At 40.9% G+C, this 17,167-nt stretch overlaps 1 protein-coding gene across 4 annotated transcripts in view; it reads left to right on the top strand.

Annotated features, from left to right (window-relative positions):
• Nucleotides 1-2,071: 2,071 nt before the first annotated feature.
• Nucleotides 2,072-17,167, top strand: part of MAP4K4 (mitogen-activated protein kinase kinase kinase kinase 4) — a 242,746-nt gene continuing 227,650 nt past the window's right edge. For 2 of the 4 annotated variants that reach the window (XM_048857623.2, XM_048857614.2), the window contains exons 1-2: nt 2,075-2,795; nt 3,258-3,323. In XM_048857623.2, coding sequence (XP_048713580.1) covers nt 2,739-2,795; nt 3,258-3,323 — 123 coding nt within the window. In that variant the 5' untranslated portion in view covers nt 2,075-2,738. Of the gene's footprint in view, nt 2,796-3,257; nt 3,324-17,167 lie in introns of all 4 variants that reach the window. The other 2 variants (XM_048857604.2, XM_048857632.2) reach the window with 2 other exon arrangements.

The raw sequence follows: 17,167 nt of genomic DNA, 5'->3' as shown, positions 1-17,167 counted from the left end.
AAATGCCAGGTACTCTGGAGACACAGAGTCTTTATTTGCACTTTAGCCTTGTTTTACAAATATCCTAGCACTGAACAGAGTGGTCAAACACGTAACTCTTTCCCCCGCCCCCCTCCGGTATCAAATGTAATCTTCAAGAATCCATGCATGTACTACAATGACAAAGTCTAAGTGGCCTAACATGGTGCAATGGTATGTTTAGGGTTAATGTGCAAACTCCTTAGTAACTTTATTTTATTTTCCAATAGCACCAAGAATGCGTTAGATGCTTTCTAAACAGAAAAGAACACTCAGGCCCTTTCCCTAAGGACAGGTCCTATCCTGACGAAGACTTTGGCTGCAGACAAACCCTCAACTTTAAGCACTAGAATCTGTGCCAGCTCTGTAGAACCTGTAAATCTGTGTAAGCATTGGGGCATAAAAGGACGAAGCACTCACAATGGCGCAAATTAAGAAATCTCTTATCAATATGTCTAGGTAAAAAATATATTTGTAAATTTTGCAAAATGTCAGGCCCTGATCCTGTAATCGTATTCAAGCAGCCCGATCCCTTCACTGAAGTCCCACTGAAGTCAATGGGTCTTTGCAAGGACCTGGGGTTCTGTCCATGCAGATGTAGTTGTATGATCCAGGCCTAAGTTTGCTGTTTCTCTCATTATGCTTTAGGTAAAACAGAAATATTAAACTGTGAAGATAATTTTTAAGCTCTTACTCCTCAACAGTTTCATTTTGTTTTGTTTTTTAAATATTTCCATGTAGGAAATCTTAAATTTACCATAAACTTAAATCAAATACTTGAAACTATGTTTAGGCAGTATAAAAGTTTTAAAGGCAAAAGAGACAGGTGCTGACAACAAGTGTAACTCAACCTTCTTGTAGCTAGGTAGCATTTTTTATTATTGTATATAGTGACGTTAACTTTTCTGTTTTGATATGGCAAATAACTTCATTAAGAGCCCAATCCTGCAAAGATTTGTGCATGTGTGTGACTTATGTAAGCAGTTCAAATGAAGTCAATGAGACGACACATGTGAACAAATGTATGCCCATCAGTATGTCTTTGCAGGAATGGGGCCTATGACAGAGTTATGGATGTGTCAGTAATGGATTTACTAAAAGCACCTTTACGGGCTTGGAGGACCTGATTCTGGAAGCTATTGTTTGCCTTCTACTTCTGTTAAAGTCACTGGGATGCAGGATGGTTTGGCGGTGGGTCAGCGGTTGGAAGGGCATCACCTCTACATAGCATGAGGGTCTCAGGGTAGATTAATGCAGATTGAATGCTTTTTTTGTTTTTAGCAGATCCATTGCAATACCACTCTACCCTTTACTGATAGTCAACTGGAACCAGGTGGTGTAACAATGGTGATTTTGAATAATTCCTTTTTTTACAGGGAACAATAAAAACCTAGAAATGTACAAGTAAGGGTGTTAATAGATCATGTTTCCTAGATGCCCTTTTGTCAGTTAGTAAAAGTAGCATAACTGTAGACATACAAGAAACATTTTCACAGTGTGAGCAACCCAGCCAACCTTTATGGTCCCTGAATCAGCGCTGCTGGTGGCACTCAAGGGGTTAATTTCTTTGCTCCTTCCACTATGCTGAGGCATATTGAGTTAGGCTGATGAAAAGGTATCATTTATAACAGATAATAATGCTTCTCACTTCCACAGTGTTTTGCATGTTCAAAGTGCAAATACCCTTATTAATCCTGAGGTGTCCCTTAGTGCTGGAGAATGTTGTGAGCCCTTTCACCTTTAACTGTGTGTTCCTCTGCTTTTCTTCTTTCTCTAGCCTTTGGGATTTGCTCTAGACTATGCTGGGCTGTTCCCATACCTAGCTCTGTGCCTAACACGCGCATGGAGCGTGTATTGTTACTGGGGTGGGTGTAACGTGTGTGTCTCCCGCCATCGCCTGGGCACTAAGGCAGGGCAGGGACCTTAGCAGCGCTGAGGGAGGCCGGAGTGAGTTATCTATTGTTCTCTGCCACACCCCTGTTGAATATATTGAGCTGGCGCGGAGACACACACACGGCGGCTGGGAGAGGAGCGAGGATTTTTTTTTTTCCCAGAAGTGCTTTGGGGTGTTGTGTGTTTCCGCTGGTTTTTCCTGCCGGAGAAGGAAAGGGGGAGCTGTTTTCTCTCTGCCCACAATCTATTTTGTATCCCTTTTCTCCTCCTCCCTGGGTTATCTTTGTCTCACTCCCTCAACTCCGCTCAGCAGCGCTGCAGGTCGGGAGCCCCCCCCCGCCGCCAGTGCCTTGTGCCCCGGGTGCAGGAGCCCAGCAGCCCCCGGAGAGGAAGGAGAGGAGGGCGGCGGCGAGCACGGAGGGACCCGCGGCTCTCTCGTTGTTCGCGCGCGGGTCCCCTGCGCCGGAGCGGGGCGGCTGGAGTTGGGCTCGCGCTGGGTGTGTAATGCCCGTGCCCGGGCGTGCAGGGGGGAGCCCGGCTGGCAGCTGCCACCTCAACATGGTGTAACTCCGCTTCCGACACCGACTCGCAGCACCCGCCGAAGAGAGGCTGGGAGAGCTGGGGAGGAAAAGCCCCCCCCCGACCCCACTCCTCGCCGGGAAGCAAACCAGCGCCCACAGCCGCCTCCGGCCAGCCGGCCGCCCCATGCAGCAGAGGTGCGCCCCGGCTGAAGCGGGCAGGAGGAGGTAGAGCAGCTCCCGCAATTCACACGTTTTGATTATTAAGCGCCCCCCCCTCCAAAAAAAAAAAAAAAAAGAGACGGGAAGATGGCGAACGATTCTCCTGCAAAAAGTCTGGTGGACATCGACCTTTCCTCCCTGCGGGTGAGTGCGCGGGGCTGCCCCCCACCGCGCACAAAGGGGGCAGCGCTCCCCTCGCCGGGCTCCTGGCAGGGCTTTTGTTACTGCGAGCATAGAGAGCGCCGGGCCGGGCTGGGCTGGGGCTGGGTGGGTGCGAAGGAGCCGCTGGGTTTGCAGTCGGCTTTGGGGGCAGCTGCCGCCCAGGAGGGGCACTTTGTTGGCCAGTCTGGCTGCTCCCTTCCCCGCCCCCCCCCGGAGTGGGAGCTACTTGGGGGTGGTTGAGGTGGTGGGGGAGAGTTCAGCCCTGGGCTGCTTTCCTTTGTTTGCATGTATTGGCATGTGCATGGAAAAACAGGGCGCAACAGCTGCGCAGCCAACATCCTCTCTAGCTCCAGACCCCTTTTTACAAGACTCTCTGCCATTTGCGAGAGCTTTCAAAAATGTAACCCTCCTTCTCTCCCCCCGCCCTTCTTTTTTTCTTTGTAGGACCCAGCTGGGATTTTTGAGCTGGTGGAAGTAGTTGGTAATGGCACATATGGGCAAGTCTATAAGGTTTGTGTCAGAATTTCTCTCCTTTATCTTTTTGCACAACACGTACTTCCCTGCTTTGTTTACCGCACATCTGATGGCAGGCCACCCTATTCTGCATACAAAAGTTTAGGATAATTTAAAAAAAAAATTCTTCTTGTTGGTGACCAACTGGTTTCTACCTTTCCAGATGACACTACTGGTGTTTAGAAAAGGGGCATAAATTACTTTCTCAGAGTTACCTCTCCTGATAAGGTCTAAGATCTTCCTGATTTATTTTAGAAAATAAAGAACAAAACAAAAGATCACTCCAAGGTACTGTGGTTCCGGGGGTCCATATAAATAGAGGTGTGGGCTCATCGAAAAATCAAATACGTTTTAATGGCAGTTATTGGTTTTGTGTTTACTTTAAACAAAGCATTGACCTTGCTTAAAATTGTGACCAATTTTCTTTGTTGAAAAGCTTTCAAAATGCTTAAGATGCAAAGTCTAGGTTTAGTGGTGCTGCATCATATGCTACTCTGTTATGCACAGTATACAGGGCATGGGTGATGGGGGCAACCGTAGCTGGACAGATTATTTGTCTGAAGATGGTAAAATCAGAATGCCTAGAATAACCTGTTTGACAAGTGTATGATTTAAAAAAAAAAAAAAAAAAACTGAGGGAGGATAGTGAGAAATAAGAGATTGTCCATGTGGGTGTGAAAACAGTTTACTTTATACAGCGTTCAGTAAGTGGAACAAGCAAATCTGAGATTGCATGACTTTGCAAGGAGTAGCGGTTACCAGTATGATTAATAGTGATCAACCATACAGTTTAATAAATGGGTTAAGGATTGAAGAAGTCTATAATTATTTACGTACAGATGTAAAGGAATGGGGGTGGGGTGAGGTGGAGTAATTAGAAATAACAGAACATGGTTTTCTTTTATTAAGAGAACTTATCACTATCAAACTACCATTACATGTCTCTAAATAAGCCATTTTGGTATGTCTTCTCCAAACATTTAGGTTTGTTTTAAGAGGGTGAACTTTAGCCTCAATGATGGAGAGACAGTATGTGTCTCCTCTTATACAAGTTAAATTTTAAAAGTAGAAATGAAGTAATTTCACTGTTTCTGTTTGCAAAAGGTGGAAAACCATATGGCTCAACAGGCCTGAGTAAGATAGGAAGATTGATTAGAGGTTGACCTTTGACACCTCCCTCAGGCTAACCCATTTAATAATTCCTTTTCTGTAATCTTTGTGCCTACTAAATTTGCATCACCTGAGCCCTCCTTAAAAGAAAAAGGGCGTGTGTGTGAGTTTAAACTCCCCTATTAATTATTGCAGTTGGTACATTGTTAGCTGACTTACCTGATAATACTTTTGAATTAATTAGTGCATTTCTTGTAGCATTAACTGTCTGACAATAGGAGATGTAAATTTCATTTTGGTTAAGTACTTAGAGCAACCTATTTTAGAAACTAAGCTGAACAAATATGGTTACCAATTTAAAACATGCCATTAGAAAATCATGCTAGATTTAAATGGCAATCACTTTACTCTGACTGATAACCCACAAGCTAACAGACGTTTGTCTATCTGAGGTCTGGTTTCAACATACGTGGTATTAATATTTTTTTTTTCTGTATTAGAAAGTGATAAAATATTTCTCCCTTCCCCCAGTAAATATTTTGAGAAAAGCTGATTGGGTACTGCAGTTCAGAAGGTATTTAATGCTGCTTTGTTATAGAAAGAAACCCCTCTGACATCAGCTTAGTGCTTGGGTAAGTGGTGCACTTGTATGTACTACTGTCACCACTCTACACTTGCCCAAAACATGAACACGTCATAAGGTTTTTTTATAACCATGGGCTTGATTCTGAGTTTCTTGCCTAGCTGAGTTTTGGTTGTGACTGCAACATTGGGCTGTAAAGCAGTGTTTAAGTTTCCTCCAGCTCTACTCTTGTTTTTTGGGACGAAAATCCAGTATCATCCAAAAAATGAGAATTTGATTTTTTTTTTTTTTTTCAACGAACAAATTTGACTTCTTGGGGAAATAGGTGATTATCTGAACCATGTGTGCTCCGTTTCTCTCAGCCCCATCCTTGTGATGTGTTGATCAAGTATTTTTATTGTTTTTACTTTTTAACTGCAAATGTTTGGGATTAGCCCTGCTTTGAGCGGGGGGTTGTACTAGATGACCTCCTGAGGTCCCTTCCAACCCTGATATTCTGTTTGTAACATATGCCTAGATGCCAGAAAATTGTTTCTATTTTACAAATAATAGTTAGAAGTTTTCAAACATGGCTAGTTTGGTTTATTTCCTTGTTTGTGTGTTGGCATCACTGAGATGCCACCCAGACTGTAGGAATACGGTTGTCTTGCTTACCGTCACTAGAGAGACTGCCTCACGGCACTGCGTTTTGTTGTCTCTTTGTCTGGCTTCTGTACATCAATGTTTATACTGATGGTCATTTGTCTTTCTGGGCATCTTCATTCACCTGTTGAATATAGTCAATGTTACGGTCTCTTCCCTTCCCAACCCCAGCAGAGCTCTTTGAAAATGTTTCCCTGCATTTAAAAAAAAGTTAAGATTTTTTTTAAAAAAGGGCACCTAAAATTAGGCTCCTAAATCACTATGTAGGTGCCTAAATAAAGCTCTAGTCCTGCAATGAGCAGCATGTGGTCAGAGCCTTCACCCACATGGATTTCGGTGGAGCTTTGTGTAATCACAAGGGCCTGCCAGCATGGAACTCATTGTGGGATTGGGGTCTAAGTGGCATGATTTTAAGGAATGCTGAGCACCCAGCTGCTCCCATTGAAATCAGTAGCTTCCCTTTTTTTCTTCTTTCCTCCATAGCTTTGCTTATGCCTCCACATTTCCTTGGGGAGACTTGCTTTGCACTTTAAGAAAAGCATGTGATGCAGTGGTGAATCAGGGAAAAAATGTGCATGACATTTCCTGGGCTCTGTGTGACTGAATGAGATGGAAATTCTTTGGTTATTGTATGTTCAGTAGAGGGTGGATAGTTAATGTATTGGTATTTTCCCCAGAGTCTAAAAGATTGTAGCTAATAGTCCCTCCGCAGATTATTTAAATCCATCTTGTTTGTTCCTCTGTAGATTATTTTAGAAATAGGAAAAGAATAATAAGAAATCCCTGAATTAAGCTGTTCCAAGTCATATTTGTTCTTGTTTAGGAAGAAAAGGGTTAAAGTTTTGTGAGATACAGTGAGTGAAGTTAACCTCTGAATCACTGGTGATGTAGATTAAAAAGAATAAAAAGTTTTAGAGAGCAAAGAATTGTTATAATTTTGAGAGAAGAGTTTCTCTTCAACAGGTTGATATCAACTGATTTTGAGCTAAATGGCATGTACAGACTTGCCCACAAGCATGTATTTCCTCCTTGCAGGAAAAGGAGTTTCAATGGTTTGATGGATTGTTGAAAAAATTTACCCTGTGTTTTGCATAGCCTTCAATTCCCTTTGTAAACAAACAATAGAAAAAAGTAGTTGTTGAATTTGTTACCCAGGTGTATACCCCCTATTTAACTACTATAAGAAAAGGAGTACTTGTGGCACCTTAGAGACTAACCAATTTATTTGAGCATGAGCTTTCATGAGCTACAGCTCACTTTGTGAGCTGTAGCTCACGAAAGCTCATGCTCAAATAAATTGGTTAGTCTCTAAGGTGCCACAAGTACTCCTTTTCTTTTTGCGAATACAGACTAACACGGCTGTTCCTCTGAAACCTATTTAACTACTATAGTACACTCACGGGGAATTATCTGAATGGCATGGAATTTAGCAGGAAAATGGTGTTATCACGGTTGGTTTGGGGCTATCTTTTGGAACAATGAAGTCTTCATATAGGGTGGCCTCGGGTCCTTGACTTAGTCAAACTTTATCAGAGCACTTAAGTGTAATAGGAATTTATAGTCATTGATTGGGCAACATGTCTTCAGAATTTTTGGATCATTTGCAAATATTGCAGGAGCAGTTTTGCACTTCTATAGTTAACATTTTTTTCCACACCACAATAGTAAACCTTACATTAAAGGGTAAGTTTGTTGACCCAAAATGAAAATGTTCACCACGTTTCGTTTGAGATATTTAAATCTTGTAACCATTTTTTTTCTTGATTTGGTAAAATGTACAAAAAGGGGACTATGTAAATTATAGATATTCAATAACCCTTTAAGAAATGTATTGATTTCACATCTTCTTAAATAAATGCATTTTAGATGCATATTCTGTAAACTAACTTTAATTTGAGATTAAGGTATAGTACCATATAGTGATTTTTCTCTTGTACTTTTAAAAAATATAACTAAGATATCAACATTTTAAAGCTTTTGTTCATGTGGTATTGCTTGTCTTCTTCACACGTTATATTTTGAGACCTCATATTTCTGTAAAGATTGGGGGGGAAAGTGTCCATGGTAGGTTTGAGGCATACACAAGAAAGTACCAGGAAGCTCAAAATTAGGGGTGAAACTTCTAATTACCCTTAACTCATGCTAGTGTTGCTTTCTAAGAGTCTTGTGAGAGTTAATTCATAGTGAAGGCTTCTTTTGTTGATTTCTGTCACAGCCTTCCAAAACTGCATGTAAATGATTCGTATTGTCTAACTTCTGGCTCCAAAAAGGACATGATGTAAGATACGATCATTTAAATGGTGATTTGAAAATAAGTTTTAAAATCAGAGCGAGATTTTCCCTTCATTAAGGGTACTCCATTTTATCTTAATGCAGTTTTATTTTAAAAGGGGGCTTCATTTTTTCTGTGCTTGGTATTCCTAATAGCCATTTTTTTTTTTTTGTTCTCCCCCTAGTAAACAGATTACATTGTGAATTCTAATGACGTTGTTAAACGTGAATACAATTCCAGTCTTATCGCTATAAAGACAAACTGTATTCAATGTTAGTGAGGTCACTTGGTTTCAACTGGCCCAGACCAGCTTATTTAAGGATGAGCTGCCCTCCTTTTAGCTCTTACTTTCTGGGGGAATTCAATTGTGTAGTGCTGGTTTTCTCGGGTGGAAGCAGGGATGCCAAAACCGTAGTTCTGATGCAGAAAACCGGTATTCTTGTTCCTAGAGGTAAACGTATTCTCAGTTCATTTTCAACAGAAAGTTCATTGTTGATCATCCTTCACCTCCCAAATTATTTTAATTCAATATACAAAGGCAAGGCAGGTGGCCAGTGGGGATTACTGATATTTATTTTTATTAAAAAAATGCAACCTGTTAATTGTGGGTAACCACATGTTACTCTCCTCCTCCCTCCCCCATTCCATCTGTCTGTCTGTCAATCCTGCTTTTTTGTATCATGTCTTACGTCAAATGGCAAGCGCTTAGGGCAGGGACAGTCTTTTACCATAGTTTGTACAGTGTCAAGCACAATGGGGCCCTGATCCTGTGTGAGGCCTGTAGGCGCTACTGTAATGGAAGGAATGAAATTCAGTATTAATAGCTTGGTCTAAATCCCCTTAAAAGTCGGTGGAAAGATTCTGACTGAGGTCAGGAGAAGTTTGATGACCTTTTTTTTTCTTTGCCCATTTTGCTTGTTTTTTGTAGTAAATCTATTTTTATTATGTAAACAGCTGTTGCTGGGAGACCTCTCCTCAGCACCCAACTCACTCTGTTGTGCTTGTTTTCTTAACTCTGGGGAGATCCTTTGTGCAGTGGTTTCTCTCTCTCCTGTAGAAGGGGTGCACACTCATCTTCACAGCATTGTTCTCCCTTTTTCACAGGGGTCAGAGAAGTCCCTCCACAAGTCTGGGGGCCTGAGGAGGTCGGGGGGGGGGAGGACTATGCAGGCAGGTGCCCCCTTGCCAGCCCCCATGGAGTTTACAAGGACACAATAATACAGACTGCGGCTGTATTCTTTGTGGAGCCTCCTCCATAGGGAGGACTGCTGCCAGGGAGCAGATGAGTACCATCAATGCAAAGACAGGATACTTCAGGACAGTAGGCTGCCCTCTGCAGCTATGGTGAGGAAAGTCCTGCTTCCCGATGGGATAATGTAGGGGATCTCCAGAAGGGGGTCCTCCATGTAGTTGTCCTTCTCCTGGATCCCTCTTGTGTATGCTGCATTAGAAGAGGTGACCAGCCCTTTATATTATCTTGCTTTTGTTGGTTTAGTGTAAATCGTGAACTCAAAGTGTGGTTGACTTTTCTCTCTTGCAGTCTAGTATTCCCCCCCCCCCCCCCATGAGGTTTTCTAAGTGAAGTTTGTAGCTTGAATATCAATTCCAGCTGCTCAACTCTGGCCTGGTCTCCACTTAAAAATTAGATTAACCTAGCTACGTCGCTCAGAGCTGTGACAAGTTTTGTGTCCTGAGCACTGTAGTTAGGTTGACCTAACCCCTAGTGTAGATGCAGCAACGTCACCAGAAGAATTCTTCCTTTGATCTAGCTACAGTGCCACCTCTTGGAGAGATGGAGTAATTACATTGGCAGTAACTCCAGAGATGGAGTAACTAAACCGTTGATGTAGGAAACGTCTATGCTATGACACTACAGCGGCACAGTTGCAGTGACTGTAGTGTAGACATGGCCTCTTTTCTTAAGAGCCGCCATCCTAGAAAGTAATTAAGGGTTTTCTTCTTTGCATTTCTGCCTCTAAACTCCAGCTCTTATAAGATCATTTCTCACTTCCTCTTCACTCTGAAGGATGTTGACATCCAAGATGTGATATCATTCACTTGCACGAGTTGGGTTGAAATCCCAGTAGACCATTACCTAAGAGCATTAGTTTTGGTCCCAATCCACTTCCCACTGGAGTCAGTGGAAAGAGTTCTATTGACTTCAATGGCAGGTGGATTGGGAGGCAACTCCGAACTCTACTTAAGGTTATTATTTTATTATTACTATTTTTGATCAAATATTGTCACTTAGAGCATGGCATTCCCCCTAGTTCAAAAACCAGTTACTTTGGTTTTAAAAGGGACACCATCAACTTCAAATGTAATCTGCTCAAAAAAAGAATTAAAAGTAGTTTTAGATACTACACAGGAGCTGTTCTACGAACCGTGAGGTTTTTACCATTATTTCTTAATATTTTCTATAAATATTTTTCTCTCCTTTGTTGCTGTGGGAAAGACCTCTTCAAATTGAGAAACTGTGACACAGAACACTACACACGCAATGCTGCTCAATGAACAGCCTGTTGTTTTTAAGTTGATGATGCCTCTCTAACAAGGGGCAAAAAAAAATCAGGCCTGACAAATCAACTGTCATGCAGCGAGTAGGAATTTTTCCTTGCGAAGTGGCATTGGCTTCTGCAGAATCTAAATGTTCATTGTTAATTGCTTTTAATGTTGCAAGTTAACTCTCTGAATGTGAAGTGGGTATAAACGGATACCTTGATGTCAGAAGTCTCTTTCCTCCCTTCCCTCCCACTGACAGTGACCGGCCTGACTTTTTTTTTTTTTTAAAAACTGCACTAACAGCTCGCATTAGCTTTGCAGGAATTTGAGGGTGCTCAGCACTTCTAAAAATCAGATCACTTTTATCTTGGTGTCTAAATATGGATTGGAAATTATTGGCTAATATCTTTTAACTCCTTGTACCAGTCCACCACATGGAGCTGTTGGATCTAATTGTGTGCTCAGCTACTTCAGCGCGGCAGCAGAGGTGAGACAGAGGGACATATCTCCTCTCGGATGTGGAAAAGAATGCCATCAGTTTAAAGAATCCTGTTATAACAACAATGTGTTTCACTAACATCTTGGGTGAGCCAAGGCTACAGTCCAAAGCTGCCAAATCATAATTGGTGAAATTAGGGATTTTTTTGCATTTTGATTTGGGCATTAAAAGTTGAACTTTTAGAGTGTGTTTCATTTTCTCCTTCTCAATATTTGGGGGAGTACAAACGTCTAGAACACCAGTGGTTTAAAAGTTTGTTTAAATCCAGACTAAAATCATGAGTTCAAAAGATTTGTCTTAACTTTTCTTAATCCTTAAATTATGGGCTCCAACTGACTGCTTTAAAAAAAAAAAAAAAAATTTCCCAGGCACTTTAGCCAATTAAGAAGTGTTAGCAGAGTACCTTACTCTGACCTGAAGATCTGCAAAATACATAAGCTTTTAAAAAGCTGTTCAGGGCCAGAAAAAAAAGTATCCCAAAGTGTATTTTTTCTGCATTCTTGGAACATAAAAATTGACTGAAAGTATAACAAATTTATACACTGCCTGCCAAGAACATCAGTTCAGGCCTCTCGAGAGAAATTTGGGGCTCTGGTACACCATGTTTACTGGAGCCACACCCCATCCCATTTCACCCAAGTTACAAATGTTTTGGGGGCTCCCTTAAACTCCGTGCCTCAGTACAATGGTCATCCTCTTCCCTCTCTCTTGTCAGCTCTGCATCATCCCATCAAGGCGTCAGTAGGGAATACTTGTGGCTGAATGCCCTGAAAATAGGGGTCTTTTTGCAAAATGGAAATGCTGTCAGACTCGTAATTGTAGCATCAGTGATATATATTGCTGTAAGATTGTGAAGTACCCCTGTAGAGAGCTGATGCAGTGGTGTCTGAATTAAAAAAAAAAGGGGGGGGGAGGGGTATCTACAGAGTGGAAGCCTTAATTGCATATTTTTTTTTTTTAGTACCTCTCCAGAAAATGGGTAGTGCTGTGTATCATTAATTTCTTCGCAGTGGGCTGCTGTACTGAAAATAGGTTGTAGAGTGAGCACTGCACACAGACATGCTCACTCATTATTTTGCAACTTTTTCTTTTTCTTAACTGGATTCACGTTACATATTTGACAGTGCACTTAGAAAGACACGAAACCATGCTCTTAATTCCTTTCTCCTGCCTTCATCATGTCCTTTATCAAGGAGTAGAAGATGTAGTAGGAATGAACACACCTCTTCATAATTTAAAAGTGAGGAAGTCTGTACTTGCAAATAGAATACCTGTCAGTGAAACGGAAGGTCCAAGTGTCCTATAAAGGTGACCTATTTTGTATGCATTTGCCAAGGAGTTAATTTGCTTTTCTTTAGCTAGTATCGTCTCTTCACTACTTAGTTGTCATACCTATATTAAGACTTGGTATTTAAATATAGATGGTTTTATATTTGTAGAACTTCTCAGGAATCTGGCTGAGATGAGCTCTTCGTTTAAAAACAGGCATGTTGTCTACCTCCACTCTTGTGTCCATGACGATGAGCTTTTTGAATCTTTTTTTCCTTGAGAAATTGTGCTTGTACAGAGGCCATACTTATTTATTTACTTATTTACTTTTTTAGAACAGAGCTATAGGAATATACCTAAACTCAACATGACCAAAATAGCTGGGTTGAGAATAAATACGTGACATCAGATCTGTTTATCTCCTCAAAGATAAGTTTCTCTGCCTGGTACCCTTCCCTCTCTCCGTCCCCCTCCCCCCAAAACAAAAAACAAACAAAACCCCCAAACCTGGCTTTTGATTGTCAGCTGTTAGTGTGCACTTTCCTTTAGCCCAAAGGAAAACTGCACCGCTTCCTGCAGCTCCCATTGGCCAGGAACTTCGAACTGTGGCCACTGGGACCTGCAAATGTAAACAAACTGGTGACCTGCCAGTAGATTACCCTGATGGTGGTGTGCGGCCCGCGGGCTGCCGGTTGCCCACCACTGGTCTAAATCCAGTGCTGAGTCTAACTGCCCAGATGCAACTGTATTTCACTCTTTTCCTCCACAGTAGTTGATGAAACCGTTTTTTAGATAGAGTGGTTTTTTAAAAAAAATCTTGAATAGTTTCCCTTGCCCCTTACTTACCATGGATTAATAGTTTATTGAGACTTCTAAAATTTGGTATATCTGTGCAGTTCAGGCCAGTATTGCTTAAGGATGATAATTCCAAGGGAATTTTGTGTGAGATATTGGTGGTTTTAAAAAACAACAACAACAGTTTAAGAATGTGTTAAATTAATCATGCATGTTAAACCAAAAATGCAAGTATTTCTGGATTTTTATTTTAGTTGCTGCTATTTGCTTAACTTACCAATTTTTACCTAGATATTATGGGGGATTCAGTTAATGGTCCTGTATCACAAGGTGTAGACACAAAGGAGTGTGTCAAGAGCTATAGGGAAGACTCTACTGAAAAAATCCTTGCTTTATTTAAGCAATGCTATTTAAAAAAAATGTGTGTCATATTTTATATATCATATGCACATAGAAATTCAAATAAATGTTTGTGTGCATTTGCATGAATGCGGTGTGTAGGTTCTTTAAATTTCACCAAGCGGAGCTGGCATGTTTCCATTATACTTGTTTAAATTGCCACCTTCCCATGTGTTTCTGGTGTAGTCTTGTGGGGGAGGAAAGAATGGCAGTCTATTAATAGATGAAGGGGGGAAGCTGTACAGTAGCTATTACAGATCCCTTGAATGCTTTGAATAACAAATTAATGAAAACCTTATTTAATACAAGTGATGGAAAAGGCACATAGCCTTCCTCCCACCCCCCAAAAAGAGTAAAAATCTTTTTAATCTTTGGAGACTGCCGAGACTGAAATGTACATACATCTTCTTAAACATTCTGTGTGCGTTCTATGGGTTAAACTCTAGTGTGATAAGTGAATATGGAGGAAAATATTTCCAGTCATTTAAAATAAATTGGGGTTGCTAAATTACTCGAATGTTAAAAAGGGGGATGGAAAGAATGTCTTGATCTTTCTGAATATATTATATGGTAGGGAATAAAACCTTTAATATTGACCTGATCGGATTTGTATTTAGGTTCAAAGAGCTCTTGTGAATGAGGTAATTGTTTTATGTCACTGACTCGATGGTTTTCAAATCTAGTGGCTTAAGGCAGAAAGTCAGTAAATCAGTGTCTGTTAGCAAAGCTACCTTTGCTTAGATTTCCTGTAAGGTAATGGAAGAGTGCCCTGTTTTCATAATAGAAACAATAGTATGTTAGTTATTGATGACAAAACTTCTTTCTGGTTAAAGTTAAGTTGTGGAGGTGCCTTCTATCTAACGGAATGTAATGGCAGCTCTTGTGCAAGCCGGAGTAGCACACTGACTCTTCCTAGACCACAGGAATTTCAGTTACAGATCAAGGTGCCTGTTCCTCCTTGCTCCAAGGAAGGTATTCTGGTGGTTGTTTCAGAGTGCCTCCTCTGCTGTTGTGTTCCTCAAAATACTTAGCTTATAGCTAGAAGGGAAAACTTATGCAGGGAGTAGCATTTTATGGTTCCCATCTGTGGCTTTTTAATTTTTTTTTTTTTTTTTTTTGAATTGCAGAAGGGAGGAGGGAAGGAAGCAGAAGTCTGCAAATGCTCTCAGCAGTGTTTGTTACTTTGTTCCGGTAGGGAAAGGTGTATTCATTTGGACACATTGTATAGAATTGTGTTAGAAACACCTGTGTTGGAAGCTCCTTGACTTGGAGAATGCAGTCATACACTAGCACAATTAAGTGGTTATAGTCCTACTGTTTCACTTGGGTAAGAGAAGACAAATGAGTTTGTAACTGCACAGATACTTAAAGTGCAGTTCTAGTCAGAAAACTGATTTTTTAAAAATGTCACCATCTCTCTCAGAATTTAACTGGAGGCGACAGATCTGAGTCTTGTCTATTAGCCTTAGTGACTAAAATGATAGTTACTACTCCTTTTTTTCTCCTGTTAAGTCTGCGGAGTCAACACAGCTGAGAAAGTATGAGCTGGATTCTATTCCTCTTTGTTTGTCATCATCAAAAGCGTTCACTAAAATCAAATGTATTACACCTGTGCAAACCTTTTGAAGCCATTGGGTTGTACAGATGTTAATGATGAAGGCATGATTTGGCCCACAGAGCCTTTATAACTTGTGATTAGCACAACAAATGGTTTAAAAACAAAACAAAACAAAACCCCCTCAAAACAACAACAAAAAAACTCAGGCTAAGCTGGCAGGGCTGGCAATTAGGGGAAAAAAAACAAATATCTTTTTACCTGTAAATTGAGCACATTTGATCTGGAATCAGAGATGCAAGAATCATGGAGCCCCCCAGAAAGCCATTTTCCTCATAGAACCACACTAAAACTTGCCATTTGATCAAGGTTAGTTGAAGAAATGGCTGTAAATTTAAGTCTCTAAGGTGCCACAAGTACTCCTTTTTCTTTTTGCGAATACAGACTAACAGGGCTGCTACTCTGAAACCTGTCATTCTTTCTGTGTAAGTGAGAGATGATTCTGTGTGAATGGCTGTTCAGTCATGGGTTTCTTTAGAGGTGGGCTTGATATATGTACTTCAGAGTGTTGAATTTCTTAAGTTGCTTTTATGAGTGACTCTGGGCTGCTATGAAGGATGTTGGAGAGAGCACGATAAATTTACTAGCGACTTGCATCTGAATCGGAACTGAGTGCCATGTCATTTAAACCAGTGGTTCTCAACCTGGGATCTGGGGTCCATGTGTAAGAGGTTTGCGAAAGACTTAGACTGAAACCTGACTGAACAGAATTCAACTTTCTTCAGAGTCGATAGATTTCCAAAGGGGTCCGCACCTCCATTTGAAATTTTTTAGGGGTCTAGAGATGAAAATAAGTTGAGAACCACTGAGTTAAACCACCTCACTTCAGTAGGAATTTTGCATTATGTCAATAAGAGTGGGAGAGTATGAAGTGAGCAACTCTTCAGCAAATACCTGGTTTCATGATATGAATGTTTTTGAATGAAGTTGCCTCTCTTGCTTTGTTGAGCAGTGGAAATTATATCTTTAACAGATTTATTCAGACTGTGTGAATATATAATTTATACATGTAAATATAATTTGACGCAAAAATAAATCCAACAGAGTAATAGTGCAATAGAATGAATCCTTCGTATTACAGCACGTGAGTATGTGTTCATTTTATTAATGTATTTTTTCCCTCCCCCTGGAAACACATGGGGCAGATCCTTGGCTGGTGTTACCCTGTGTAGTTCTGTTGAAGTCAAAGGAATTATTCTGAATTACATCAGATGAAGATCTGGCTCCACTGTGTGAACTATAGAGAAAGAGTTAGTATATTTTTGTAGAAGGCTGGGTTTTCACCTCAAACTTCATATAAAATATATTATTTCTCATACCCCCATTTAACATATAATGCCTCCCATGCCTTTGCGCCTCTCCAGGATTTCTGTTTTTTACTTTTTCATCTCCTCTCTAAGGAAAATGTCATTTCTAATTGTCCCTTTCTTCAGCTGTCCCCCCCACATCCCCTGTTCTTTCTTTCTCTCTCATATCTGTGCTCTATTTGCTACATTTTTCTTCTCTCCCCTGGGTTAAACTTCTCCTCATTCCCTCTTTCTCTCAATCTTATTTCTTAACCTTACAGTACCTTCTCAGGGCTTGGCTATGTCTGTGCAGTTTTTGAACCAATTTAACTGTGTATGTTTGAAAACAGATATGGTTACGCTGGTGCAGCCCCAAGTATAGATGCAATTCTACCATATATAATAATAATAAATAATAAAGGTTCTTATTTCTGTACATTCACTTATCTCCCTTTCTTGTTCTTACATCTTCTTCAGAACTTTCCCAGGATTCATTTTTTGGGGGTAGAGGAGGTGGTAATACTTGTTCTCCTGTAGTACCTCTTCTGTGCAGGGGGAGGGGTTGTCCTTTCTTCTGCACCCTGTCCTCACTGGAATGAGGGGGGATGTGTCTTCTGCCTCGAGTGAAAACCCAGTATTATTTTTTCTTTTGGGAAGTGAAAGGATCCTTTCCATCTCTCGAAGCTGCGGTGATTTAAGAACATATGAATGGCCACAGAGGGTCAGGCCAATGATCTGTCTAGCCCAGTATCCTATCTTCTGACAATGGCAAAATGCTTCAGAAGGAATGAACGGAATCAGGTGATTTATCAAGTGATCTATCCCCTGTCATTCAGGACCAGCGTCTGGCAGTCAGAGGCTTAGGAACA

Source organism: Caretta caretta, chromosome 1 (genome assembly GCF_965140235.1).
Source record: "Caretta caretta isolate rCarCar2 chromosome 1, rCarCar1.hap1, whole genome shotgun sequence".
Lineage (NCBI taxonomy): Eukaryota > Metazoa > Chordata > Testudines > Cheloniidae > Caretta > Caretta caretta.
Note: the sequence above shows the minus strand (reverse complement) of the source record. Positions and strands in the feature narration are given on the sequence as shown.